Below are 27,960 nucleotides of genomic sequence, written 5' to 3'. Positions count from 1 at the left end.
CGGCGCCATTTTTCTGGAGCCCACCGTGTATACGGTGAGCTTCACTTTGCCCCTATAATCGCAGGAGCCACGCGGTAATAGGAGAAGACCGAGGACGGGAGGCAGGGGGAAGGAGCAGTGAGGTAATTACCGAGGAGGGGTGAAAGAACAGCAGCAGCTGACCTGTGAACGCTCCTCTCTCTCACACACACAGCAGTGGGTTGTCTCAGCTTCTGCAGCTGTGGGGGGTGAGGAGTCTGCACAGCTCAGTCCTATTATCTGTGTATCGAATCCCATCCTCTGTGACACAGTCTGCTGAGCTGTGTATCTAATCCTCCCGTGTGATACTGTCTGCTGAGCCGTGTATCTAATCCTATCCTGTGTGATAATGTCTGCTGAGCCGTGTATCTAATCCTATCACTGTCTGCTGAGCCCTGTATCTAATCCTCTCCTATGTGATACTGTATGCAAAGCCATGTATCTAATCCTATCCTGTGTGATACTGACTGCTGAGCCGTGCATCTAATCCCATCCTGTGTGATACTGTGCTGAGCCGTGTATCTAATCCTATACTGTGTGATACTGTCTGCTGAGCCGTGTATCTAATCCTCTCCTGTATGATACTGTCTGCTGAGCCGTGTATCTAATCCTATCCTGTGTGATACTGTCTGCTGAGCCGTGTATCTAATCCTCTCCTGTGTGATACTGTCTGCTGAGCCGTGTATCTAATCCTATCCTGTGTGATACTGTGCTGAGCCGTGTATCTAATCCTATACTGTGTGATGTCTGCTGAGCCGTGCATCTAATCCCATCCTGTGTGATACTGTGCTGAGCCGTGTATCTAATCCTATACTGTGTGATACTGTCTGTTGAGCCGTGTATCTAATCCTATCCTGTGTGATACTGTATGCTGAGCCGTGTATCTAATCCTCTCCTGTGTGATACTGTGCTGAGCCGTGTATCTAATCCTATCCTGTGTGATACTGACTGCTGAGCCGTGTATCTAATCCTCTCCTGTGTGATACTGTATGCTGAGCCGTGTATCTAATCCTCTCCTGTGTGATATTTTCTGCTGAGCTGTGTATCTAATCCTATTCTTTAGATACACAGCTCTGCATACAGTATCAATCCTATCCTGTGATACTGTATGCTGAGCCATGTATCTAATCCTCTCCTGTGTGATACTGTATGCAGAGCCGTGTATCTAATCCTATCCTGTAATACTGTATGCTGAGCCATGTATCTAACCCTGTGATACCATCTGCTGAGCCGTGTATCTAATCCTCTCCATTGCGATACTGACTGCTGAGCTGTGTATCTAATCCTATCCTGTCTGCTTAGCCGTGTATCTAAACCTATCCTGTGTGATACTGACTGCGGAGCCGTTTATCTAATCCTATCCTGTGTGATATAGTATGCTGAGCAGTGTATCTAATCCTCTCCTGTGTGATAGACTGCTGAGCCGTGTATCTAATCCTCTCCTGTGTGATACTGACTGCTGAGCAGTGTATCTAATCCTCTCCTGTGTGATACTGTATGCTGAGCCGTGTATCTATTCCTCTCCCGTGTGATACTGAATGCAGGGCCGTGTATCTAATCCTATGATACTGTATGCTGAGCCATGTATCTAATCCTATCCTGTGCGATACAGTCTGCTGAGCTGTGTATCTAATCATAACCTGTGTGTTACTGACAGATGAGCTGTGTATCTTATCCTATCCTGTGTGATACTGACTGCTGAGCTATGTATCTAATCCTATCCTGTGTGATACTGTCTGCGCAGCCGTGTATCTAATTCTCCCATGTGTGATACTGATTGTATTATATGTGATCTATATAGCAGTATTATGTGAGAATTATATGACAGCATTATGTGTGAACTATATGGGCGGTATAATGTGTGAACTATATGGGCGGTATAATGTGTGAACTATATGGGCGGTATAATGTGTGAGCTATATGGGCGGTATGTGAGAACTATATGGGCGGTATGTGAGAACTATATGGTGGTATGTGAGAACACTGGCGGTATTATGTGTGATCTATATGGCAGTATTAGGTGTGATCTATATGGTGGTACTATGTGAGTACACTATGGTGGTATGTGTGATCTATAAGGTGGTATTATGTGAGAACTATATGACGCTATGTGTGATCTGTATGGTGGTATTATGCGAGAACTATATGACGATATTATTTGTGATCTGTATGGCGGTATTATGTGAGAACACTATGGCAGTATTATCTGCAGAGAGGGGATCCATTCTAGGGTGGTTCTGGCTGAGCACCTGCACATGGGTCTGGGATAATAGAGGGGGGCAGCATCCCCTCCAGTTAGGTGCAATCTGGTGAGGCAGCTGAAGAGAGTGGTCTCATTTTTATCATTACTATATGGCTACATATCCCCCCAGCCTGCTTCCCAGTGTCACCCAGGACTGCGCCTATCGCCTCGCTTTCACACATCGCCAGGACAGGATGGAGGAGACAGGATCTGAAGAGGGGAATGGGGTCTTTGCATGCAAAGTCTGGATCAGAACAGGCCATCAATCAGCAGAAATGTTTCCTGGATTTCTGTGGGGCAGACAAGCAGACGGTCCATCCATGTGTATAAAAGACAGCGCTCTATGTACAATCCCTGGCTGCTCTGCGCGCCGAACACGGTGCCCCCCAATAGACCATCACACTGCTCTCCTGAAATACTCTGCTTCTGCAACCTGCTCCGTCCCCCATCTTTCTCTCTGTGATCCCCCCATAGTCCAGCACACAGCTCTCCTGAAATACTCTGTGCTGTAGTCACCTTGCTCCTTCCACCATATATCTCCCAGAATCCTTGCTGCCTGCCATCCTCAGTGACCATCTACTCCGTATAACTATGCAGTCACCAACAAAATGGCTGCTCACTGTGTTCCTAGTTGTCATCCTCTCTTATCCCTTCACAAACACCCAGAAGGGGAGGAGAGGAGTGACATCACACCCATGTCAGCAGATTCAGCCTATATTTACTGCAGTGCAGTAATGGAAGTTAGTTGTACACTAGGTTTTTGTCAAATTTCAGTGGCTGCTCCCCCTAGTGTTTAAAAGTGGAAATACCAAAGATTTTAGAATTATTTTTCATATTTTACCAATATAAACATTAATTTTTTTACATTTTTTTCAATTACTGGAAAAAAAAAAACATTTTTTGACGGCACCTTCCCTTTAAAGCCACAGCACTCATGGAGAAAGGAGGAGTTTGCATGGAAGGGTACTACCAATGAGCAGTGCCATTCGAATAAACGTTTTTTGGACTGATGGAGATAGCATACAACACTTTGCTGTTTTCGTCAGCTACATCGATACTTAAAAGGGGTTGCCCACTTCTTTGCAACCCCGACTTAACCCATTCAGGACCCTAAGTCAAATAAAAACGGTGTAAATGGCAACTTAGTTGCATGACATAACATCGTTGGCTTACATATCCACTGCAACCAATAAGTGGACCCTCTGACTGTAGTTCATCAATATTTCGTACGGATGGACGTCCGCTCTAATGGAATAGTGAAGGCTGCTGCCAACGAGCAGCTTATTCATTGGATGGAGCCGCACATGACAACAATATCATGTATATCATGTAACCGCCAGGAACAGCGACGTTGACATAGCTGGAATAACGACACTGCAAGAGGTGAACGCATACAGCTTTTATTTTAATTAAGGTCCTGAATTGATTAAGCCAGGGTTGTCCAGTAGTGGTGCTCCATTTTCATTCTGTTTATTGAGGAGGAATAAGTGGCTAAGGCCCCCTATTTTAGCGAACAGGACTCCAAGCGGTCAGACACTCATATCCAGTGAATAAGTAGTAATGTCAATTGTGGGAAATGTCCTTTTAGTTGAACTACATGCTATAAGACGCAAGTCTGAAATTTGGAAATGAAAATTGATGAAACCGCTAAAATAAAATGAATAATGACCGTCAATAAATAAGGCCATACTGCATAAAAAGGGTTACAGTCGCAATCACGGTATTTTTCTCAAATCACATTAAATGCATGCTTATTGTTAAATATAATGTTTGAGCAAAGATGTTTAGCTTCTTTCTTGTACCATTGTATAATTTTTTCATGTTTATCTGCCACACTGTGTATCCAGCTTCACATCGCTGAATCGGCGGTCTTATTCATATTTGTTAAAACTACATTTCCCAGCAGCACTTGCTTCTCCTTAGTGCTACGGGCCCCACCACCCTCACTAGCCCCCCCTCTCTAAGTTATCATCCAGCTAAACTAGGGCCGCATTTATGCTGGCCAATCTGTCAGATTCTAACATTAGCAGCTCCTCGTTCACGATAATTGTGTAATGTGAATGAGTTGAGCGACTGAGCGATGTATCCAAAACAACTTATTGATCGTGCATGAAAGTTTAGGAGAGCGGAAAAAAATCTAATTTAACTTTCGAAAATTGCACAATGTATCTTGAGGCTGTTTTCTTGTTCACCGATTAGGATAAAAGGAGTGGAAATTCAAGTATTATATAGGGTTGATCATATTCCAATCCAATTAATAGCTCAATAGAAGTTGTACACTGCAACAAATACATATTCGTAATTATAAAAAAAAAAAAAAAAAAATTTTGCTTCATAAATTCAATGATATTGCTTTTATACACCATCAATGACGTGTTTGTGTTGGTGCAATGCTTTATGGATTCATGTCTACAAAATAAATAGTATCTCTCAGGGGATTTAAGTGGTGAACACATCTACACTTCAGAGTATCTTTTCTCTTCACGCAGAAAAATGAGAATTAAATTGTTGAATAGCATTTGGAACATTAAACATGTTATTCAACAATAGAATTCTCTATTCTCATCCTGTACAAACACTTGTCTGACAGTTTGATAGTAGTTACGAGCTACAATCGTATAATTCCTCGATAAAAACATAAAAACATTTATCTGCTCGTGTAAATGAATCTTAAGTCTAGAATTCACCTCTTGCCTCTGTGCACTCTCTGCTCCTGTACAGTACCCTACTTTCCAGAATCTTCTGCCATTACCATTAGTACACCTGAAGTGTAGTTTTAAATCCTTAGCTGGTTGTAGCAAAGTTCAACTGTCTGCCATCATTCACAATAGCAAAGAAGAAATGTGCTGCCTGCTACAGAAAGATCAGTGAAGCTGAAAATGCTGCTCTGTTGATGTATATGAGAGAAGATAAACCTCTGTCATTTGCATCAACAGAGCAGCATTTTCAGTTTCACATGACTGGTCTCTCAACGAATCTTAGCCCCTGTACACAGAGCCACATCCTGCTGTATAGCCTTCCCAGCCATGCAGCCTCCTTTATCTCTCTATTTTCTGTCCCCACTATATACAGCCAATCCTGCATATCTATACGTTCTGTCACCTCTGTATAGTGTCTCCACCTTAAACTATATCACACCTCTAAGCCCATCTTTGCACAGCCCCATCCTGAATTATTTCACTCATCTCTGCAACTCTATATACAGATACAGCCCCAGTATGCAGCATATCACGCCTCTCAGCCTCCATATATACAAGCCCATCCTATTGCATAAAGACAGGGTAAATGAGGAATTGAAAGAAACACGCAAGTATGACGAGCAAAAAGCCAATATTTATGCTCACCTCTTTGCAGTTGGCTTTCTGATGAAGTTATCTCCATAATTCTGCTCTCCAATTCAGATCCTTTTTGTGTAATGACTTCCACTTGAGGGCCCTTTATTTTCCATTCTTTTAAAAGGTCCTGTGAAGAAAACAGGGATTTTTGTGAGTATTCACTGTAAAATCCTTTTCTCCGAGACGCTCATTGGGGGACACAGGTACTGTGGGTGTATGCTACCACCATCTGGAGGTAACTAAGTAAACAACACAAGGTTAGCTCCTCCTCCGCCGCATACACCCTCGCCCCGATTGCGGGCGGAAACCAGTTTAGTGCAAAAGCAGTAGGAGAGTAACAAAAAAACAGCCTTAAATGCAGATATGTCTGGAAAAGGTCCACCCTGACATCAACAAAAAAATGCACATTAATTAAATAAAAACAGAGCCAACTTGGCTAACAGGGTGGGTGCTGTGTCCCCCAATGAGCGTCTCGGAGAAAAGGATTTTACGGTGAGTACTCACAAAATTCCCTGTTTCTCCTTCGTCTCATTGGGGGACACAGGTACTGTGGGACGTCCTAAAGCAGTCCCTGCGTGGGAAGTTGACTCACCAATCCAAGCTACATGCACCTCCTGTCTAAAGGTGCGTCACCGCTGCTTGGAGAATCCTTCTACCTAGGCTCGCATCTGACGAAGCCCGAGTATGGACATTATAATGTTTAGTAAACGTGTGCAAGCTGGACCAGGTCGCTGCCTTGCACACTTGTTCCATCGAAGCCTGGTGCCGAAGCGCCCAAGAGGCGCCCACTGCCCGAGTAGAGTGCGTTCTGATCCCTGCTGGAACCGGCGTGCCTCTAATGCGGTAGGCCTCCTGAATAGTTAGACTGATCCATCTGGCTAAGGTCGCTTTTGAGGCTGCGAGTCCCTTCCTGTGCCCTTCGGGGAGCACGAACAGCGTGTCCGTCTGACAAAAGGGTGCTGTCCGTGCCACGTACCTTCTGATTGCTCTCACCAAGTCTAACGTAAGAAGACCCTTTTCCACGCGATGTACTGGCGCTGGACAGAATGAGGGCAAGACAATATCCTCATTAACGTGGAATGAGGACACGACCTTTGGCAGAAAGGGGGGAGCTGGTCTGAGCACCACCTTATTCTTGTGGAAGGTGAGAAAAGGTGCTCGGCAGGACAAGGCCGCCAACTCAGACTCGCCTAATGGAAGTTATGGCTACCAAGAATACTACTTTCCGGGAAAGGTTCGACAAAGGAACATCCTGAAGTGGTTCGAAAGGAGCTTCCTGCAGAACACTCAGGACCAGATTAAGGTCCCAGGTTTCCAGGGGCGCCCTATAGGGAGGTACCAAGTGGGAGACTCCCTGGGTGAAAGTCCTCACCTGCATATTGGTAGCAATTCTTCGCTGGAACAGCATGGACAACGCCGATATCTGTCTCCTAAGGGAGCTCGGGGCCAAACCTGAGTCTAGGCCTGACTGGAGAAAGGCTAGGATGTTGGGAATTGAAAACGTCAGTGGAGAAAAACCACGGTCACGACACCAAGTAAAGAAGACCTTCCAGGTATGGTGGTAAATTCTCGCCGAGGTAGCCTTCCGGGCGCTAATCATTGAAGCTACCACATTGCGGCTGAACCCAGCCTGGGTCAGAATCCAAGATTCAACGACCATGCCGTCAAACACAGGGCCCCTGAGTTCGGGTGGAAGATCGGGCTCTAGGACAGTAGATCTGGGGGGTCTGGCAGTTGCCAAGGGATGTCGGCGAGCAGCTGCACTAGCTCTGCGTACCATGCTCGGCGGGGCCAGTCTGGAGCCAGCAGAATCGTTGGACTCCCTTCTGTTTTGATCTTCTTGATAACCCTCGGGAGCAGCGGTAGCAGGGGAAACAAGTATGGAAGGCGAAACTGGTTCTATGGCAGAACCAACGCGTCCACTGCGATCGCTCGTTGGTCCTGAGCGACGAACATGGGAACCTTGGCGTTCCCCCTGGAGGCCATCAGATCCACGTCCGGTGTTCCCCACCGTTGGCAAATCTGCTGGAAGACCTCGGGTGCAGAGACCATTCCCCCGACGCGACACCCTGCCGGCTGAGGAAGTCAACCGCCCAATTTTCCACGCCCGGGATATGGACTGCCGATATTACCGAATAGTTCCTCTCGGCCCAGTGAAGCACGTGTCCTACCTCGCGCATGGTTGCTCTGCTGCGCGTGCCCCCTTGATGATTTATGTAAGCCCCTGCCGTGGCGCTGTCCGATTGAATTCGGATGGGACGTCCTGCTAGAAGGTGCTGAAAATGTTGCATTGCCAGCCGGACCGCTCGTATTTCCAACAAGTTGATCGGGAGGCGTGCCTCCTGCGGTGACCATTGTCCCTGGGTGGTGTGGTGGCGAAAAACTGCCCCCCAGCCGAGGAGGCTGACGTCGGTTGTGACCACTAGCCAGTGATCTGGGGGAAAGGGTATCCCCTGCAGAAGGGAGGACCTGATTGTCCACCACTCCAGTGACTGCCTAACCTGCGAGGATAGGCGGCACTGATGATCGAGCATGAACGGGTTCTTGTCCCAGGCTGACAAGAGGGCGTGCTGTAGGGGGCGAAGATGAAATTGGGCAAACGGAATCGCTTCCATTGCTGCCACCATTTTTCCTAGCACTCTCATCCGAAACAGAATGGTTTGCGGGACTGGCTGCCGAAGCTTCTGGACTAGAGCTTTGTCCTGAGGGAGAATTACCAACCCTCGGGAGGTGTCGAAAATCATCCCTAAAAAAGAAATCCTCTGAGCTGGGACAAGGGATGATTTTTTCTTGCTGACCAACCACCCTAAGCGGGAGAGGATATCCAGCGTGGTGCTGACATTCTCCTCGCATGCCCGAAACGAGGGGCCCTTGACCAAGAGCTCGTCTAAGTAAGGTAAGATGACTATGCCTCGAGAGTGTAAGACGGCCATCTCGACTGCCATCACCTTTGTGAACACTCTGGGAGTGGTGGCGAGCCCGAAGGGCAGTGCTGCAAAATGGAAATGTCGGCCATTGATGGCGAACCGAAAAATGGGGACGTGCAGGTAGGCATCCTGGATGTCGATCGAGGCCAAGTATTCCCCTTGGCCCATGGCCGCTATAACTGAACGGAGAGACTCCATTCGAAAATGTTTGATCCTGATGAACTTGTTCAGAAGCTTCAGGTCCAAAACCGGCCTGACTGTCCCGTCCTTTTTGGGGACCGTGAACAGATTGAAATAAAAGCCCTGCCCTCTCTCGTGCTGTGGCACGGGAACAATGACTCAGTTGCGCTGGAGTCGATGGCCCCTAGCAATGCCCTTGCCCGGGGCTCCACCTTGGGAAGCCGAGACAGAAAAAATCGTTTTGGGGGAAACTTGAAAAACTATCTTGTATCCTGCAGACACCAGTTCCGCCACCATGAGTTGCGTGCTATAGAGACCCAGACCTGGCGAAAACAGAGCAGGCGGCCGCCTACTCTGCTGGTGTCGCCTAAAAAGTGGTCCGAGTCATTTGGCTGCGGGTCTCTGGGCCCTGGCTCCTCTTGCCCTGGGCTGACGAGCACGCACTCTCCCCAATGGGTTGGCTCTATATCAGACCTGCCGCTCCCTATCCTGGTTGGAGCGACCTGGGGCGGCAGAGCTGGCTGCTGCCATCCACCCAGGGTTGCGAAAGGCCTGAATCCGTGCCTGAGCTTGGCGAAAGGGCAGCTTGGTCCTTTGTTGCGGGAGAAAGCTGCTCTTTCCTCCCGTGGTATCGGAGATGAGCTGGTCTAATTTCTCCCCGAACAGGCAGCCACCCTGATACGGCAGGGAAGTTAACGACTTCTTGGAGATAGAATCGGCACGTCATGTCCTTAACCATAGGGCCCTCCTAATGGCTACCGCAAGGAAGCATTAAGTAGTCACCAGCCATAGCGATTTGACTTCCGATCTCCGATACCTCTGTAGGCAGGTCCTTATCCTGCAAGACCTTGCTCAGTGAGTCTGACCATGACATCATGGCCTTGGCTACCCACGTTGCTGCGAACGAGGGAGAGACTGCTGATCCTGAGGCTTCAAAGACTGAGCGAGCCAGACTTTCTATGAGCCGATCAGTGGGGTCTTTGATAGAAGAACCACTAGGTACAAATAACACGGACTTCGAGGCCAGGCGTGACACTGGTGGATCCACCACTGGGGATTCCACCCATTTTTTACAGAGCTCCGGGGCAAACGGATATCTTGCCACTATCGTCTTCTGGCCTGAGAAACGCCTATCCGGCCATTCCCTGTGACGCTGCACTATGTCTTCAAACTCTGGGTGAAAGCCAAACACTATGTGGTCGCTTAGTCCGCTTGAAGGATACCTTATGGCCTGATGCCAAGGTGACGTCATCCTCAACCTCTAGAGTCTGATTAACAGCATCGATGAGGCTATCAATTGTTTCCCGAGACCCCGGGGTATCTAGGTCCAGTGGCTCGTCTGAGTCATAATCTGAACTCTGCCCGCTCCCGACAACTGGTGAAGGCGAGCGTGATGCTGAACTTACGGATGCCGAGGCACCAGATGGGCCGGGAGTTGCCCTGTGGGCTCGTTTCCTTCGCGTCTGCCCGGAATGAGAACGGCCCCTGCAGGCCGGCTCCTGTGAGGTGGAGGACCCCTCCCAGGTCAGCGAGGCACTATCCTTGCCCCTATCCGGGGCGTGAAGAGACTCGATCGCCTTAGTAAGGGATGCCATAGACTGCGATAGCAATAAGGCCTATTCCGGAGGACTTAAATCCCTGAGCTCGGATACAAGAGAGGGCTCTCCTGGGCGCGTTCGAATCCGCAGGCCTCGCATAACTTATTGCTCTGCGCCCGCGGAAATGAGGCCCTACAGGCGATGCATGCAGCGAATAGGAATGTGTGCATCTTCCCTTTCCCAGCCATATTGAATCCCCTGCCTCAATGGTGCCCTGCTAGGGGTTTGGGGAGGAAGGAGAGCCTTTGCTGTCACCGTTGGGACCGCACTTACCCGGTCCTGTGTCCCCCGCACGTCCTCCTCTGCGTGATCCTGCTGCAGGCGGGCCGACCGCTATTCCTGGTTGCGGCCTACTCTGCAGAAAAGCCAGGGCCTGAATTTATCCGGCGCCCACCCAGCTCTGAAGGGCGGGCCGCAGGAAGTGACGTCGCGCCAAAGCCGTGGGCTGGATTCTGAGGGCCGCCCGTGGCGGGGGCGGCGAGCGAGCCGGGCGCCGCATACCCACGCTGCGTCTATTGGCGTCAGGCACGCCGCGTTGCCTCCTGCTCTGCTCCGCCGCAGCATCGCCACCATACCCTCCAACTGCTGTGTGGGGGTGGTAGTGGGGGAGGGGGGCCGGGAAAGGGAAGGGGCCTATCCCAGGACCTTTGCAGCCCCATTCTGCCCCTCTGCTGATTGCCTGAAGAATGCCCCATGGCCCTCCCTGGCAATCCCCTCCATACCGTCTGGACCGCTGCTGAACACAGACCTCTTCTCCGATCAGGTAGAGGGGAAAGGGGTGTGAATTCGGGAGGGTGCAGGCACCCTAACTCTGTCATCCTTCCAGGGCTGAGGAGAGGGACCGTCCGCCGCCTTGCAGCACTGCCTAGTGTTGGTGGAGCAGTGGGGGCCGCACAGACTAGTCTTGTGCCTCTGTACAAGCCCATGGTTTCCATACCTAGGGGTGGACAGGGCTAAGTCCGGCATCGTGTCCCACGTCGCGCTGATGGTTTGGGGAAATCGGACCCTTTCAATAGAATCCGTTGCCCCTGTCTAATCTTCATAGTAAAAAAAAAAAAAAAGAAATAATGTCTGGGGAAAATGGCCCAGATATGTCCCTCGGTGCGGGAAAGGATACATGGAGACGATACTCAACACGTGCTCACCCGTTGATGGTTTGGGGAGATCGGACACTTTCAATAGGGTCCGTCGCCGCTGTCTTATCTTCATGGAAAAAGAGAAAGGAAAAAAAAAAAAAAAAGTCTGGAGAAACCCAGACACGTGTGCCTCCAAAGAAACTAAGCATAAAACTGGTTTCCGCCCGCAATCGGGGCGAGGGTGTATGCGGCGGAGGAGCTAACCTTGTGTTGTTTACTTAGTGTCAGCCTCCAGATGGCGGTAGCATACACCCACAGTACCTGTGTCCCCCAAAGAGACGAAGGAGAAAACTCAAAATAGTGACGATCTAAATCTCAGTTTTCAAGTGTACAGTGTTAGAATATGAACAAGTCAAGGGGATGACCTTACTAATTTACAATTCATCCACTTGTAGACTTTGAAATGAGCCATATGATGGCTATTTGATCCTAACCATACCATATACACAAATTGTGCAGAACACTGGTCATCTAGGTTTAGGTTCACAACAGCAGATACGGTCATTGTCTTTAGTTCTTAATGCAAAGAGGCTAGAATATCTCAGAGACACAGTGCCTTGGCACGGTACCTGATAATGTAGCATAGCCCCACTAGAACAGGGCTGCGTGATGGCTCTCTCATCAGAAGTTATGAATGATCAGCAAGTGGTGGCATAAGTGCTCCAAATATTGTATGCTATTTTTGACTCTCCTAAGAGAACAGCGTATGGGCGAATAGAAAATATATAACCTCAAAGCTGAATGCAATCCAAGCAATTCGCCCTTTCTAGTGTCTCGACACCCAGAAATTATATTGTTACAGCTCCAGGTTTACCTGGACTTGTTGCAGTAAAATCTGTAATTCAAGTGATCCATGAGAACCTTCACAGGATGGCACACTGTCTTCACTATCTTTCAGCCACTTCCTCATGCTGCCAACCAGTCTCTTGAACTCTTCTAGCTCTTCCTGGCAGGATGTTGCATCTCGTTGTCTGCAGCAGAATAAAAGTTGCTTTAACACAGTCAATATATGGAAAACCATAAATATTTGACTATGTGTAAAATAAGTACCTCTCTCTTGCTGCTTCCTGGAGATCCTGAAAAGCCTTCTTCAGGGTGTGAACCTTCTGTAAGTGCTCAGAAGCATCAACAAGCAAAGGGCAGGTGCTCAGATCCTTCACCAGATGTTCAAGAGTATCCAGTTGCGCTTCCTGTTGCTTTATTTCTATATTCAAATCCTAACATAAAAAATGATAAAACGGGAATATTTAACCCCAAAAAATACAACAAAATGGAAACAATCAGTATCTGTCAGTAAGACAATAGCTAGGAGTGGGTCTAAAATAGGGGTACAATTTGAATTGCAGCTTTTCACTGCAGGAAAACACCTCCTGTGGTTAATCTAACAAACAGTGATGCAAAATACCGCTGTGTGAATCTTACGCTGGGTTTTAAAACAGACAAAATAAAAAAAAAAAAAAAAAAAAGGGACAAACCTGGATTTGCTCTGAAAACTGAGCAATATCTCTATCAGGCTGGTTTCCTGATGCAAGGTATTGTGACTTTGTATCTTTAAATTCTTGTAGTGACTCCGAGATCTGCTCATATCTTTCCACTTTAGGTAGGACTTCTTTGAGGGCAGTCTCATAGAGGATCTGCTGCTGACACACTTTCTCAAACCGTGCGGTGACTTCAGACAGCTTGTTCTGAAGTGTTGCGGCTGCTGCTTTGTCTGCTGTCTCCATGAACTTCACTACCATTTCTCCAGTAGCATCTAGGCTTCCCCTTCTACTTCCAATGTCCTGTCTTAATTTCTGAAAAAAATTAAAAAAAATTTATATACACAATGGTTTCTAAAACTTTGTACCAACATATTTTTAAAATGATCTTAGGAATGCTGGGCATAAAAATGCTAGTTACAGATGATTTGTACATATACGGGTTGTTCACTACTTGGGCAATCTCTTCTCAATCCCCTCATAACAGCAGCTATATTCACGTCTGGGACAGGCACCGTTCCACTGATGTCGGCACCAGCTCTCCTGGGGATGCATGACATTATGGCAAGCAATCCCTGTGGTCAATCAGCGACGGCTTCACTCTCCACGCCTTAGGATGAGTCACATAAATCCAGAAAAAGTGAGCGAGCAGGAGCTCTCACTTCCTCGAGGTGTATGTGATCTGTCCAAAGAAGGGGAGAATGAAGCTAGCGCCAATTGACAGCAGGGATAGCGTGACAATGTCGCATGATCCCGAGGAGTGCCAGTGCCAACACTACTGGAACAGCGCCTGCCGAGGCGAGTATAACTTAATGTTTTATAAGGGTGTTAAACAGAGATTGCGAAAGTGTTGTCCAAGTAGTGGACAACTCCTTTAAGACTCGTTTCACATTAGCGCTTTTTAAGCGCACGCACGGCCGGGGGTAGCTCCGCCCCCGAGCCGACTCTCTGCCCGGCGTGCCCGCCCCTTGCTTGTAGCGCCGCCTCCTAGCGCACAGCGGCGCCTGCGATCGGCGCACCCTATCTTTAGCATAGGGTGCGCAGATCGTGCGCAGGCCGTGCGCTAGTTGCGCTTTGACCTGCGCTGCGCACTTTTGACGGTGCGCCGTACGCGCCAAAATCAAACTTTTTGGATTTCAGCGTGCTCGGCGCACCGTCAAAAGTGCGCAGCGCAGGTCAAAGCGCAACTAGCGCACGGCCTGCGCACGATCTGCGCACCCTATGCTAAAGATAGGGTGCGCCGATCGCAGGCGGCGCTACAAGCAAGGGGCGGGCACACCGGGCAGAGAGCCGGCTCGGGGGCGGAGCTACCCCCGGCCGTGCGTGCGCTTAAAAAGCGCTAATGTGAAACCAGCCTAATAGTGAGTTTTTTTCATATATATATTATACACACACTTTTTTTAAGAACAGATTACAAATGGTCAGAGTTCAAGAATAGTCCTTACCATGTTCTGAGCAAGAGCATCCTGAATTGATAAGGAGGACATAGATGACTGTTTTTGTCTCTCTTGAGTCTTCTCAATTCCCTCCAACCAGTGCAAGAGGTGATCCAGGCCTTCCTGAACGCTCTGAGACTGAGCTACCGACTTCTGTAGTAGATCGGAGTGAGCAGACATCTTGCTGGAGAGATTCTGGAATCGGCTTTCAATAGAATCTATGACGATACACTTAGTCATATACACAGCATGCCAGTATATATTGAAAAACTGATCACATTTACTGGAAATTGAAAAAAAAAGAATCAGTCATGGAGATGCAAGCTGATCTGACAGAGCATACAAGATCAGCTCCTTTGCTGTGGTACCCACACACACAGATCAACCCACAAACGTGTCTCGAGACCTGGGCACAGGAACTGTGGATTTCCAGAGATATAAGCTTCTTGCTTACACCAGTTTGCGTATGTGTGACAGACTCCGCTCACACTTGGACATTTCCACTCACCAGCTTTTGCCTGGATCTTCTTGCAGTCTGGCGATGGATCTCCTTGGATTTCTTGAAGGCCACATACAGCCTTATGAACTTTCTCCACTTGTACTTGGTGCTCTGCAATTTCACCCTGCACATTCTAAAATATACAAGGTTTAGAGATGTATTCTCTCTCAGAAACAGCATCAGACCTCATTTATGGTCATCGGTAATTGCAGAAGATATTATATTTACTTTTGCTTTCACCAGTTGCGACTGCAAAGCCACCGGATCCGATGCTACTGGTTCTGACAGTAACTTCTCTACTGCTAGCTCAGCGTTCTGCAGCCAGCTTACTGCTGCGTCTGAGCCTTCTTGGAACTGCTGGTACCGGCTCAATAAAGAATTTAAATGAGTTCCGAGCTTGGAGCACTGTAATCCACAAAAAATTCTATGTAAGAACATAGCTACTACTGTGGGAGCAGAATGATTACATTATAGAATTACAAGTGTGCTTTCAGCATCATCAATGATTACCTTAGAATGCAAGGCACTGTATCTTTTAGAAGCATCGTCAAGTTTATTTTTCACCAAGGCTCCAGCCACCTGCACCTCCAAATCTTCATTGCACTGTTCTGCAGCTGTCTTTTCTGCATCAATGACTTTCTGGCCTGCAATAGTAATGTATCGCAGATCTCCTTTGTGTGAAATCACATCTTCAGAAAAATCACCTTGCCTCTGCAGTAAGGCATGCAATGCTGTAAAGTCCGCTTCCCCGTTCTGCATGTTGTCTAATTCTTTTTCACTCTGATGAAGCCACTTCTCAAACTCCCCGTAGTCATGAATGAAGTTTTGCAGGTCATCACGCAGGCTTTGGGAATGTTTCAGTTGTAATTGGGATTGAGACAATGAGGTAGCGTACTCCTCCTTCAATCGTGCCAGCTGGATCTGCAACCGTTCTCTCTCCTCGGGGGATAATGTACTACCATGCTTATCTAAGAAATCTTGTGCTGATTGTATGGTCAAGATGAAGTTTTGCTGTTTGGCCAACATATCGTGATGCTGAGTCTACAATAGGAAAAGCATAAATAGAAAAGAAATGTATAAAAACTTACTACCAGAATATTAATCCCATCTAGCATAGGTCTAAAAGAAAAAAGAAAACTTCAATCAACAGGAAAAAAAAAGTCTGTCATTCTTTACACCCGGCGTCAATTCTGCAACGGTAAACATCCATCCGCTACAAAGAATCTGAGCAGTCTGACACTGTGACCTGGTTCTGTCTAGCAGTGGCAGTAGGTTGTCACTCAAACAGGTCAGAGGACACATACTGCAATACAATAAATGTCTGGTAGCTAAAGTTGCCCATTCACATTAAGCTCTCCTTAGGGCTTCAACAGCTGTCATGCAGCCAGCAGCCACATTGACCGATTCTCCGATACACAAAAGTGCGCAATCGGCCGAGGTCTCTGGAGAACAAAAGGATGAGCAGTCCAAAATTGGACATCCCGGATCCTTACCTACTCTGACTATCATCTGTCAGGGTCCCTCAAATACATTAGATTGTCAGCTGAACTTGTCAATATCAGTGGGTTCGGCCGATGTTAGTCTAACATTGTATTGGAGGGGGAATTTAGAGAAAAGTAGTTGCCAATGTTAATGAGACTTATTGACTAAATCTCATGTTGAAATGTAAACATCCAATCCTTTCGTTCTTAAGTGAGATAAATTGTCCTCCAAAGTGGTCTGACAGCAGCATGCTCCCCTGCCCTTGTTAAACTGGTTGTCTGGTACTTTTATATTGATAAACTATCCCTTGAGACACCGGGCACCCCAGGCAATCAGCTGTTCTCGGTGCTGACAAGGATAGGATGCACTTAAAGTGGTCATCAGGATTTTGCTAAGTAAACTATAAACAGTGTCACGTTGGCGCGATTACACAGATTAAAATGATACCTGGGTTGAAGAAATCCGTCTTGTGGTTGTTTAATCTTTATTTACAGTTTTCAGTTAACGAGATTCTCGTGTGTCAGGGCAGCCTGTTTGGGGGGTCTTTATGTGGTGCTCTGTTCTCATATTCAGCCTTATTGGCTTAAATGACAGGTCACTGAACTTTCAGTGACCTGCCTGCTATCTTAAATACTGCGCTTGCGAAGCTTATAGTGGTCTTTACAAAAAAAAAAAAAACTCCAGCAAAATGGTGATGGCGCTTGCGCAGTAGCATCTAACGCTTTCCGATACATGCTACTGCGCATGCGTCGCCATTTTGCTGGAGCCCAACATTTTTTTTTTGCTCTAACAAAATATTGCTGGCGCAGTAGCATCTATCGGCAATCGTCGTTCTGAACGTTCAGTGACCTGCTTCCTATTGTAAATATTGTGCTTACCCAGTCTATATTAAGAGCATCATTTACTGATACAGTCATGGCGAAAAATTTTGAGAATGACACAAATATTAATTTTTACAAAGTCTACTGCTTCATTTTTTCTAATGGCAATTTGCATATACTCCAGAATGTTATAAAGAGTGATCAGCTTAACAGCATTTACTTGCAAAGTCAATATTTGCCTAGAAAATGAACTTTATCCCCAAAACACATTTCAACATCATTGCAGCCCTGCCTTAAAAGGACCAGCTAACATCATTTCAGTGATTGCTCCATTAACACAGGTGTGGGTGTTGATGAGGAGATCAATCTGTCATGATTAAGTAAGAATGACACCACTGGACACTTTAAAAGGAGGCTGGTGCTTGGCATCATTGTTTCTCTTCTGTTAACCATGGTTATCGCTAAAGAAACACGTGCAGTCATCATTGCACTGCACAAAAATGGCCTAACAGGGAAGAGTATCGCAGCTAGAAAGATTGTACCTCAGTCAACAATCTATCGCATCATCAAGAACTTCAAGGAGAGAGGTTCCCTTGTTGCCAAAAAGGCTCCAGGGCGCCCAAGAAAGACCAGCAAGCGCCAGGACCGTCTCTTAAAAGTGTTTCAGCTGCGGGATCGGGCTACCAGCAGTGCAGAGCTTGCTCAGGAATGGCAGCAGGCAGGTGTGAGTGCATCTGCACGCACTGTGAGGCGGAGACTCTTGGAGCAAGGCCTGGTCTCAAGCAGGGCAGCAGAGAAGCCACTTCTCTCCAGAAAAAACATCATGGACAGACTGATATTCTGCAAGAGGTACAGGGAGTGGACTGCTGAGGACTGGGGTAAAGTCATTTTCTCTGATGAATCCCCTTTTCGATTGTTTGGGACATCTGGAAAACGGCTTATTCGGAGAAGACCAGGTGAGCGCTACCACCAGTCTTGTCTCATGCCAACTGTCAAGCATCCTCAAACCATTCATGTGTGGGGTTGCTTCTCAGCCAAGGGAATGGGCTCTCTCTCAGTCTTGCCTAAAAACACAGCCATGAATAAAGAATGGTACCAGAATGTCCTCCAAAAGCAACTTCTCCCAACCGTCCAAGAGCAGTTTGGCGATCAACAATGCCTTTTTCAACATGATGGAGCACCTTGCCATAAAGCAAAGGTGATAACTAAATGGCTCAGGGAACAAAACAGAGATTTTGGGACCATGGCCTGGAAACTCCCCAGATCTTAATCCCATTGAGAACTTGTGGTCAATCATCAAGAGACGGGTGGACAAACAAAAACCTTCAAATTCAGACAATATAAAAGCATTGATTTTGCAAGAATGGACTGCTATCAGTCAGGATTTGATCCAGAAGTTGATTGAGAGCATGCCAGGGAGAATTGCTGAGGTCCTGAAGAAGAAGGGTCAACACTGCAAATATTGACTTGCTGCATTAACTCATTCTAACTGTCAATATAACCTTTTGTTACCCAGAATATTGTTGCAATTATACTTCTGTATGTGATAAAAACATCTGACAAACACACATAAAAACCAGAGGGCAGCAGATCATGTGAAAATATAATATTTGTGTCATTCTCAAAACTTTTGGCCATGACTGTAGATGCTACTGCGCATGCGTCGACGCCATTTTCTTAAAGCAAAAAAAAACTCTCCCGCAAAGTAATGCCAGCGACGCATGCGCAGCATCTATCTTGCGTGAGTAACTTTTTTTTTCGTAAAGACCACAATATAAACTGCATAAGCACAGTATCTAAAATAGGAGGCAGGTCATTGAAGGTTCAGTGAGCTGTCATTTAAGCCCAAAAGGACCAGAGCACCACATAAAGCCTCCCACAGGCCACCCTGAAGCATGAGAAACTCATTAACTGAAAACTAGAAATACAGACTAAACAACCACAAGATGCATTTCATCAACCAAGGTATCATTTTAATTAGTGTAATCGCACCAACCTTACAGGAAAACAAATAAAGAGCAACTAATCCTTTCAAAAGTAATCCTTTCTATGATTCTAACCAAGGTATCATTTTAATTAGTGTAATCGCACCAACCTTACAGGAAAACAAATAAAGAGCAACTAATCCTTTCAAAAGTATTTTTCAGATTTAATTGCCCTTATAATTACAAGCAGATTAGTGGGGTATAGGTTCCGAGACCTCCATCGATCACTCAACCTACCTGGCGATTGTAAAGCAATGCTCCTACCTGGAGTACGGATTCAACAGAAAGCACAGACTTCATAACCTATGCTTTTTGTTGAATCTGTGCCCCGGTCTGTGTAAGTGCTCATCCAGGAGCTTTGCACTCCTGTCTCGAGAGCTGCTGACCTCTTACGAGTGGTGCTAGGGTTTTCCATGTGATCAGTGAGGGTCTCAGGACCTGAAACCCCATCAACCTACTTATAATGGTAATTAAGTAAGACAAAATGTTAGAGAAGATAAGTTACTCTTTATAGCAATTCATATCTGTTCTGACACTCACCTTTTTTCTCTCATACAAGTCATTAATTATATCAGCAGCGTCTTCTGGGGGAGGAGATACAACAGGCAGCAGTTTTTTCCGGGAGTCTTTGCCATCAGTAACACTGCCTCTCAGCTGGTTGCTTTCATTTGGGGTAGAAGGAAGCACCTGACACAGGAGAGACTCAATCTTGCCCAGATTTTCCTTCAGCTCTTCAGCAGTTCTAGACTAAAGGAAAGAGATACAGAAAGAAAGTAAAAGTAAAATCACAGATACGGTATATCAAACACCTAGTAAAAAGAGAACACTTCAGAGTACTAGGGGTCTTATATCGATAATTTACAGGGGATTGCTGGGTACGTTTTTGGATAGACACCCATTGATGGCTAGCTCCAAATGGACATGGGATTTAGGAGACATATCGGATGAGCAGTGGGAGTCGGTTTTACAAAATGTCCCTACATAGAATATCTATAAGTGAATCTGGGAGGGTGTCACAGTTATACACTATACATAGGGTATAAAGGACACCTGTGTGGATGAAAAAGGCTGGACTAAGGGCAGACTCTGGATGTCCGAGATGTACGATGGATGATATTCTTCATATGCTATGGTCTTGTCCAAGATTACAGGCATTTTGGATTGGGGTCCTGGATTTGGTGGAAAGAGTGACGGAAGCAAATATTACTGGAGATCCATTGACGTGTATTTTAGGACATGTAGAGGAGGTGGCGTCGGATGAATGGGGTAGGCTAGCAATAGCCAGATTGCTTTATGTTGCAAGGAAGACTTATCAAATTGCATTGGTTAGATGAAAGTCCTCCTACTAGGAAGGAAGTTGTAAATAGAGTTAATTTTGTAATCCTTATGGAGCGAAGCGTATACAAGAAAAGAGGCAAGATGAACCACTACGAGAATATCTGGGGGGGCTGGTTGGACTTTCCCGGATTGGCTTCCGCAGAACTCGTCAAGAACAGGTTATTAGGGTTATAAAAAAAAAGTGTACAACATTGTAATGCATGGATAAGGATTGTAGATGCGTGACGGGGGGGGGGGGGGGGGGGGGAGGTTTTTTTGTTATGGGAAGGGGAGGGGATATGTTTGGTGTATTTGCATATTTTTTAAAAATGGGAAAAGTATTATAATTTGTACTCTAATGTATACTTATGTAATACTATCCTGTATGCTTTCTTGAATAAAAAGTATTTGATTAACCATGGCCGTGAGCCAACATCCATCTATGGCTCTGCTTACATTTGCATCGTATAACGGAACAGGAATACAGAAACAAACTGTGTTCCAAATTATTATGCAAAAAGAGTTTAGGAGTGATAAGGTTAGAATTTTTTTGTTTGTCATTTAAACTCATTGATGGTGATGTCTGTCAGGGCTCTTTATATCACTGAAAGCAATTGCAGATACCTGTGCAAATTAGTTTGGCAGGTGTGTCCAAATAAAGGCAAGACTACTTAAAGGGAAGGTGCCATCCAAAAAAATTTTTTTCAGCAATTGAAAAAATGTAAAGAATTAATGTTTACATTTTCTTAAAAAATATTATCATTTGTTTTTAATTTTGCAAAATATGAAAAATAATTTTAAAAAGTTTGGCATTTCCACTTGTTAACACTAGGGGGAGCAGCTACTGAAATCTGGCACAAAAACCTATGACATCTAGGAACACAGTGAGCAGCCATTTTGATGGGGCCTGCAAAGTTACTGACTGTCTTTGCATGTAAACTCTGGATCAGAACGGCCATCAATCAGCCTGATCCAGACTTTGCAGGCAAAGACCCCATTCCCCTCCTCAGATCCTGTCCTGGCGATGTGTGAAAGCGAGGCGACAGGCGCAGTCCGGGGTGACGCTGGGAAGCAGGATGGGGGAAATGTAGCCATACAGTAACGATAAAAATGAGACCCCTGACTGCACCTATTACCCCTGACCCTTGTGCAGGTGCTCAGCCAGAACCACCCTAGAATGCTTTTAGCAGATAATACTGCCATAGTGTTCTCACATAATACCGCCATAGAGTTCATACCACCATGTAGATCACACATAAAACCAGCAGGGTGACAGCAGCACAGAGTATTTCAGGAGAGCAGTATCACACGGGATAGGATTAGATACACGGCTCAGCAGGCAGCATCACACAGGATAGGATTAGATGCACGGCTCAGCAGTCAGTATCACACAGGAGAGGATTAGATACACGGCTCAGCAGTCAGCATCAAACAGGATAGGATTAGATGCACGGCTCAGCAGTCAGTATCACACAGGATAGGATTAGATGCACGGCTCAGCAGACAGTATCACACAGGAGAGGATTAGATACACAGCTCAGCAGTCAGTATCACACAGGATAGGAATAGATACACGGCTCAGCAGTCAGTATCACACAGGATAGGATTAGATACACGGCTCAGCAGACAGTATCACACAGGGGAGGATTAGATACACAGCTCAGCAGTCAGTATCACACAGGAGAGGATTAGGTACACAGCTCAGCAGACAGTATCACACAGGATAGGATTAGGTACACAGCTCAGCAGACAGTATCACACAGGATAGGATTAGATACATAGCTCAGCAGTCAGTATCACACAGGAGAGGATTAGATACACTGCTCAGCAGTCAGTATCACACAGGAGTGGATTAGATACACTGCTCAGCAGTCAGTATCACACAGGAGAGGATTAGGTACACGGCTCAGCAGTCAGTATCACACAGGATAGGATTAGATACACGGCTCAGCAGTCAGTATTACACAGGATAGGATTAGATACACGGCTCAGCAGTCAGTATCACACAGGATAGGATTAGATACACGGCTCAGCAGTCAGTATCACACAGGATAGGATTAGATACACGGCTCAGCAGTCAGTATCACACAGGATAGGATTAGATACACGGCTCAGCAGTCAGTATCACACAGGATAGGATTAGATACACGGCTCAGCAGGCAGTATCACACAAGACAGTATTACAGATATGCCCACACTGGTGAAACTTCCAGCCCCCCTCCATACACTAGACTATGGGCTGTATAAGTCACTGTCCTCCTCAGACAGCCATACAAGGGAAGGTGTCAGATTACCGGAGATCACTGGGGCTGAGAGTGAGGAGACAGAGCAGAAGAACACAGAGCAGGAAGCACAGGGCCGAGCCTGGAGTAAGCAGGACAGAGGAGCATAGAGGAAAGTCACCCGCACTCACCACTCTCCATCCTCCGGCTCCAGTGAGCGCTTCTCTCCTCTGCTGACCACCTTCTCCATATCTACAGCCTCTCCTCACAACACAGGACCCTTTATGCCACAAGTGGTCCTGTGATAGAGGGTAAGTGGAGCTCAGCAGATAGCACTGGGCTACAGTAAAATGGCGCCCAGCCACACCTACAGCAGTGAATGGTGCAGCCCACAGGGGCGTGCCCAGTTCACTGCTAATGAGGCTGCATGGTGGGGTCGGGAGCCGACCACAGTCTCCTATGTCCAGGGACGGCCATATTTGCAGACTGTATGAGTCCTCCACAGATCTGCAAATCAAGATGGCAGCGCCCAGTGGCTACATTAAAACATTATTACAAACAAACCATAAATCCTGGTTAGTATAACATTTGCTGAAACATGTTTTGTTACTTACTATTTTTTTGCAAATTATATAAAATTGCGGCACCTTCCCTTTAAGAAGGCTGTTCCACATTATTAAGCTGCCTACATTTTTTGCCAAAATAGGAAAGAAAAAGGATGTGTCGGCTGCTGAGAAGCAACAAATTGTGGAGTATTTAGGTCAAGGCATGACTACAATCAACATTGCCAAGACACTTCATCGTGATCATCGCACAATCAAGAAGTATGTAGCTGATTCCCAGCACACACGTGTGCGTGCTGATAAGGAAAAATTGAGGACTCTTTCCAACAGGCAATTGCATCAGGTTAAAAGAGCAGCTGCAAAAAATGCCTGGTCATAGCAGCAGACAAGTTTTTGAAGCTGCTGGTGCCTCCAACGTCCCCCGAACAACAAGATGCAGGGTCCTTCAGAGGTTTGCAGCTGTGCGTAAGCCATCCTGTCGATCACCTCTATCCACTGCACACAAGCAGAAACTGCTCCAGTGGGCCAAACCAGACATGAAGACTGACTTCCAAACTGTTTTGTTCACCGATGAGTGCCATGCAACGACCGATGGTCCAGATGGATGGAGTGGAGGATGGCTGGTTGATGGACACCCCATGAAAACACGGCTATGGCGCCAACAAGGAGGAGGTGGAGTAATGTTTTGGGCTGGAATCATGGGGAGAGAGATTGTCGGCCCCTTTAGGATCCCTGAAGGGGTAAAGATGAACTCCATAATCTATGTGGAGTTTCTAAAACAGCACTTCCTGCCATGGTTCAAGAGGAAGAACCGTGCTTTCCGCAGCAAGATCATTTTCATGCATGATAATGCACCGTCTCATGCTGCAAATAACACATCTGCATCTCTGGCTGCTATGGGCATAAAAGAGGACAAACTTATGGTGTGGCCACCATATTCCCCTGACCTCAACCCCATTGAGAACCTCTGGAGCATCATCAAAAGGAGTGTCTATGATAGCGGGAGGCAGTTCACATCTAAGCAACAGCTCTGGGAGGGTATTCTGTCCACATGCAAAACAATTGAAGCACAAACCACCCAAAAACTGACAAATTCAATGGACGAGAGAGTTCAGAAGCTTCTTTCCAACAAGGGGTCCTATGTGCAAATGTAATATCACCTAGAAGAAAGTTTTGACTTGAAAACGGTTTGATTTTCATTTTGTAATAAGATGATAATGCTTATAATTTCACAATTGACCATTTTTTTGTTCAAAATAAAAAAGGTTGAAAACTCTGCTGTGCATAATAATTTGGAACATGCATTTTGAGTGTTTCTTATTTTTAAAAATATACTGTTTTCATAGGCAGTTTGTTCAAAAACACTGCAATTATACTAGAATATTAGATGACTGGAAAATAACAATGACTGCAATTCATATAGGTAATTTAGAGAAAATATGAGGAAATATTTTTTGCATAATAATTTGGAACACAATGTACTTGGAATACATCAGCAGGACCCAATGGAATATAACAGGGTCGATCTGGTTGCTGTCATGTTGTCCAATATTTTACAAGGCAACAAAGAACAGCAGGCTGCACCATTGTGTCCGCCATTTTTGTATTTGTGGCGTATTGGACACTGATAAGCAGAGCCTGACCATGAACATCACCAGCTCATACACATTTGTCTCAGGAGCCTAGACGAAGTCGTCACCAATAAATGACAAGGTGGTACCTTTTTGGTTTCCTCTAAGACAGCCGTGCTCACTGCAGACTCCAGCTGTTTTTCGGTCTCCCCTGTTTTGTCAACCACAGACTGATACTGTTCCTTAGCCTTCTGCAACTTTCTTTGGAAGGCCTCTAGTTCTTCAGGACTCATTTTGTTTCTGTTCTGTTCAAGGAAGTTCTCTGCTGCTTTGATAGCACTTAAAAATTGGCCAGCTCCAGCTTGGACATCCTTATGGAGTTTCTTTTAGGAAAAAGGAATACAAAAGTTTAAGCACTTGTAAAGGGAATCTGTCAGCAGATTTTTGCCACCCATCTGATGATGTAGGGTCAGAGAGACCGATTCGAGTGGCATTTGCTGCAGTTTGATAAAATCACTGTTTAATCTGCTACAGATCTACTACTTCGCTGGATGCTGACCTTTGTTAACCTTGCCCACATCACTCATTGGCACCTTACTGTGCATAGGCAGAAAGCTGCCAATCGGTGGGGTTATACAGAGTTTATGAATATGGAGAACTACCTGGCAGCAGGTTTACTTGTCTTCTGGTGATAATATCCTGCTGTGATTTTCTAGAAATTAAAGCAAAACAGCCCAGCAAGTGACATCACTGGATTCAGGGTCTCAGTCTCTACATTAGGCTACGCCCAGATTATTGGCAAAAATCTGGTGACAGATTCCCTTTAATGGGCTCTACACAACAAACAAAATCAAGTTAAAAGTAGTAAGAGTAACTTGTCACCTGCATGCTCTGGTACTGATCCTGAAGCCTGGAGAGGTCCTGAGAGCTGGCATTAGTCTTGTGATCATTCACTGCCTTTTCTATTTGTTCAGCCCATAAGCTCAAGCTTTCTAGTTCCTGGGCACACACCGCCTGCTGCTCCTGAAGAGTCTACACAGAAAAAGATCATGAGTGTACCAACGTACCTTACCTAAGCCCAGAGACAGAGGCACAGAGCTCACAGATCCCAGCACTTCAGTCAACAACTGCAGCCAGGAATCTGTATGGTCCGTAGCCTTCTTCTCAGTGCTACACATCCCTGCCTAGTATACGAGCACGATGTGTCCCTTTCATAACCGCCAAAAAGTCCCTAGCCAAACAAGTAACCATACAGAGGATATATCGGTGTTAACAACAGTATCAAACTGAGCAGGAAATCCTTCACTGTTAGAGGGGAGAAACCTGGAAAAGCAAAGCAAACAAGAGGTTAAACACAAACACATCTCAGGCAGCTCATGGACGAGGTTAATACAGCAAGTGAACATTGACGATTGTTTTTATATAGCATGAAAGTAGTATTTATTTTCTGGCAGAAGTAATTCAGAATTATCACTGTCCAGGTCATTAAGATTATAGAAATAGCAAAGTTTGCATAGATTTTATTTTATTTTAAGGGGGAAAAAAATTCAAACGTTTGTATAAAAAGAAAAAAAAATTTGGTTGTGTGCAGCCATTTTTTGAGACAGGTGACGTGTTTAATTTTTCCGGCAATTAAACTGTGTAAGGGCTTTCTTTCTTGAATGGCGAGCTGAGGATTTATTGACTTATTTGAAAATTATATATATATATATATATATATATATATATATATATATATATATATATATATATATATTATATATACACATATCTATCTAAACTTTTGAATGATTAATATTTTTTCTTTTTGTGAAAAATCACAATTTTACATTTTGATAGACCAGACTCATGAATGCGGTAATACTAAAGAAGTTAGTTTTTCATATTTTTAATTCCTTTATGTTAATGAAGCTAAGGGAGAAGGGATTATTCACATTTTTATTTTTTGTTTAAAAGCTTATTAGTCCACTTTAGGGACTTGAACCTGTGATCATCTGATTGCATTTACCACAGTATTGCAGAATATAGTGAAATTCTTGGTGTTCTATGAAACTCGGGAGATGGGAGCAGATGCGCACAAGCATCGGCATGCGTTCCATTTCAACACTACTGTTAGAGATTGATGGTGGCGTTGAAACGATTAACAGCAGCGATTGGAGCTCATCTCTGGCCACTGCTACTGGACACAGATGACGGCTATGCGCATGGAAAGCTCGGCTCTTCAGCCCCTTCCACACGCTATAACATCTATAAGACTAGACAAAATGTTAGAAGCTAAAGCACGGGTTTCCTCCCTAGGGTCATCCTATCCAGGCCTATGTTCAGCTGGAAAGCGGTATATGACAGGTAAGCAAGCATGCGGATTAAGCTTAGGTCTCATGCTGGATTTCACCTGTCGCTCATGGAACTGCAGAACTTCACACTGAGCTGATAATCTTTCCGAAGTCTCCCGAAAAGATTTCTGCAGCTCATTCAGAAGACGAAGCAATGTACGACTTTGCTGTGGTGACAAGTCTTGAGCTTGCTCAGAAATAAACAGCTGGACGTCATAGGCAATGTCCTCTAGATCAACCCTAACGTCTGCCACCGGTTGCTTCAAATTCTATAATAAAAGAAAGCAGGGAGTAATACGGGGTGCATTTATCCTCTCACAAAAATGGTAACTGTAACCTGAAAATATTAACGGGGGGAACTGATAAAGCAATTGCACAATATGGACAGACAGTATCTATACACGATAAAACGTTGAAAAATGAGGACAGCTATGTCCTGTCATAACTTTGAAAGGGGTTGTCCACTACTTATTTGGTGTAAATATAGGCCCCATGGTGGTCTTAACAAAACAAATAAGACCAACGTAGGATCCTTCTAATACGGATGATAGTAGTACTAGTAGTAATAGAAACACCCTTTAGGCTATGTGCCCACGTAGCGATTCTGAAGCAGAATAAACCTGAGCAGAATCGCACACCCTGCTCCTGGGAAAACTCATGCGGTTTTTGACGCGCTTTTGTAAGCGATTGTCAAGCGTTTTTGCATGCGTTTTCCTAAGCGTTTTTGCCAATATAATTGATGGTATGCGGAATCGCCTGCGATACCGCAAAATTAATGAACATGCTGCGTTTTTAATCGCTAAGCGTTTCCACAGCG

The 27,960-nt window shown here is 45.6% G+C and overlaps 1 protein-coding gene and 1 long non-coding RNA gene across 10 annotated transcripts in view; one reads left to right on the top strand and one right to left on the bottom strand.

Annotated features, from left to right (window-relative positions):
• Positions 1-27,960, bottom strand: part of MACF1 (microtubule actin crosslinking factor 1) — a 292,674-nt gene that overhangs the window by 129,932 nt on the left and 134,782 nt on the right. For 5 of the 9 annotated variants that reach the window (XM_073552024.1, XM_073552025.1, XM_073552030.1 and 2 more), the window contains 12 exons: positions 27,203-27,412; positions 25,693-25,842; positions 24,960-25,193; positions 19,678-19,884; positions 15,360-15,890; positions 15,078-15,254; positions 14,859-14,982; positions 14,360-14,568; positions 12,912-13,229; positions 12,487-12,653; positions 12,251-12,407; positions 5,605-5,722 (listed from right to left, as the gene is read on the bottom strand). In XM_073552024.1, coding sequence (XP_073408125.1) covers positions 5,605-5,722; positions 12,251-12,407; positions 12,487-12,653; positions 12,912-13,229; positions 14,360-14,568; positions 14,859-14,982; positions 15,078-15,254; positions 15,360-15,890; positions 19,678-19,884; positions 24,960-25,193; positions 25,693-25,842; positions 27,203-27,412 — 2,602 coding nt within the window. The remainder of the gene's footprint in view (positions 1-5,604; positions 5,723-12,250; positions 12,408-12,486; positions 12,654-12,911; positions 13,230-14,359; positions 14,569-14,858; positions 14,983-15,077; positions 15,255-15,359; positions 15,891-19,677; positions 19,885-24,959; positions 25,194-25,692; positions 25,843-27,202; positions 27,413-27,960) is intronic. The other 4 variants (XM_073552027.1, XM_073552028.1, XM_073552029.1 and 1 more) reach the window with 1 other exon arrangement.
• Positions 5-24,515, top strand: LOC141055075 (uncharacterized). Its single transcript, XR_012221471.1, has 2 exons — positions 5-122; positions 23,383-24,515. It is a non-coding gene; the product is annotated as an uncharacterized lncRNA (long non-coding RNA).

The sequence above is a fragment of the Dendrobates tinctorius genome, unplaced genomic scaffold (genome assembly GCF_039654945.1).
Source record: "Dendrobates tinctorius isolate UK_male_01 unplaced genomic scaffold, ASM3965494v1 ptg000183l, whole genome shotgun sequence".
Classification (NCBI taxonomy): Eukaryota; Metazoa; Chordata; class Amphibia; order Anura; family Dendrobatidae; genus Dendrobates; species Dendrobates tinctorius.
This window is presented reverse-complemented; position numbering and strand designations above follow the sequence as displayed.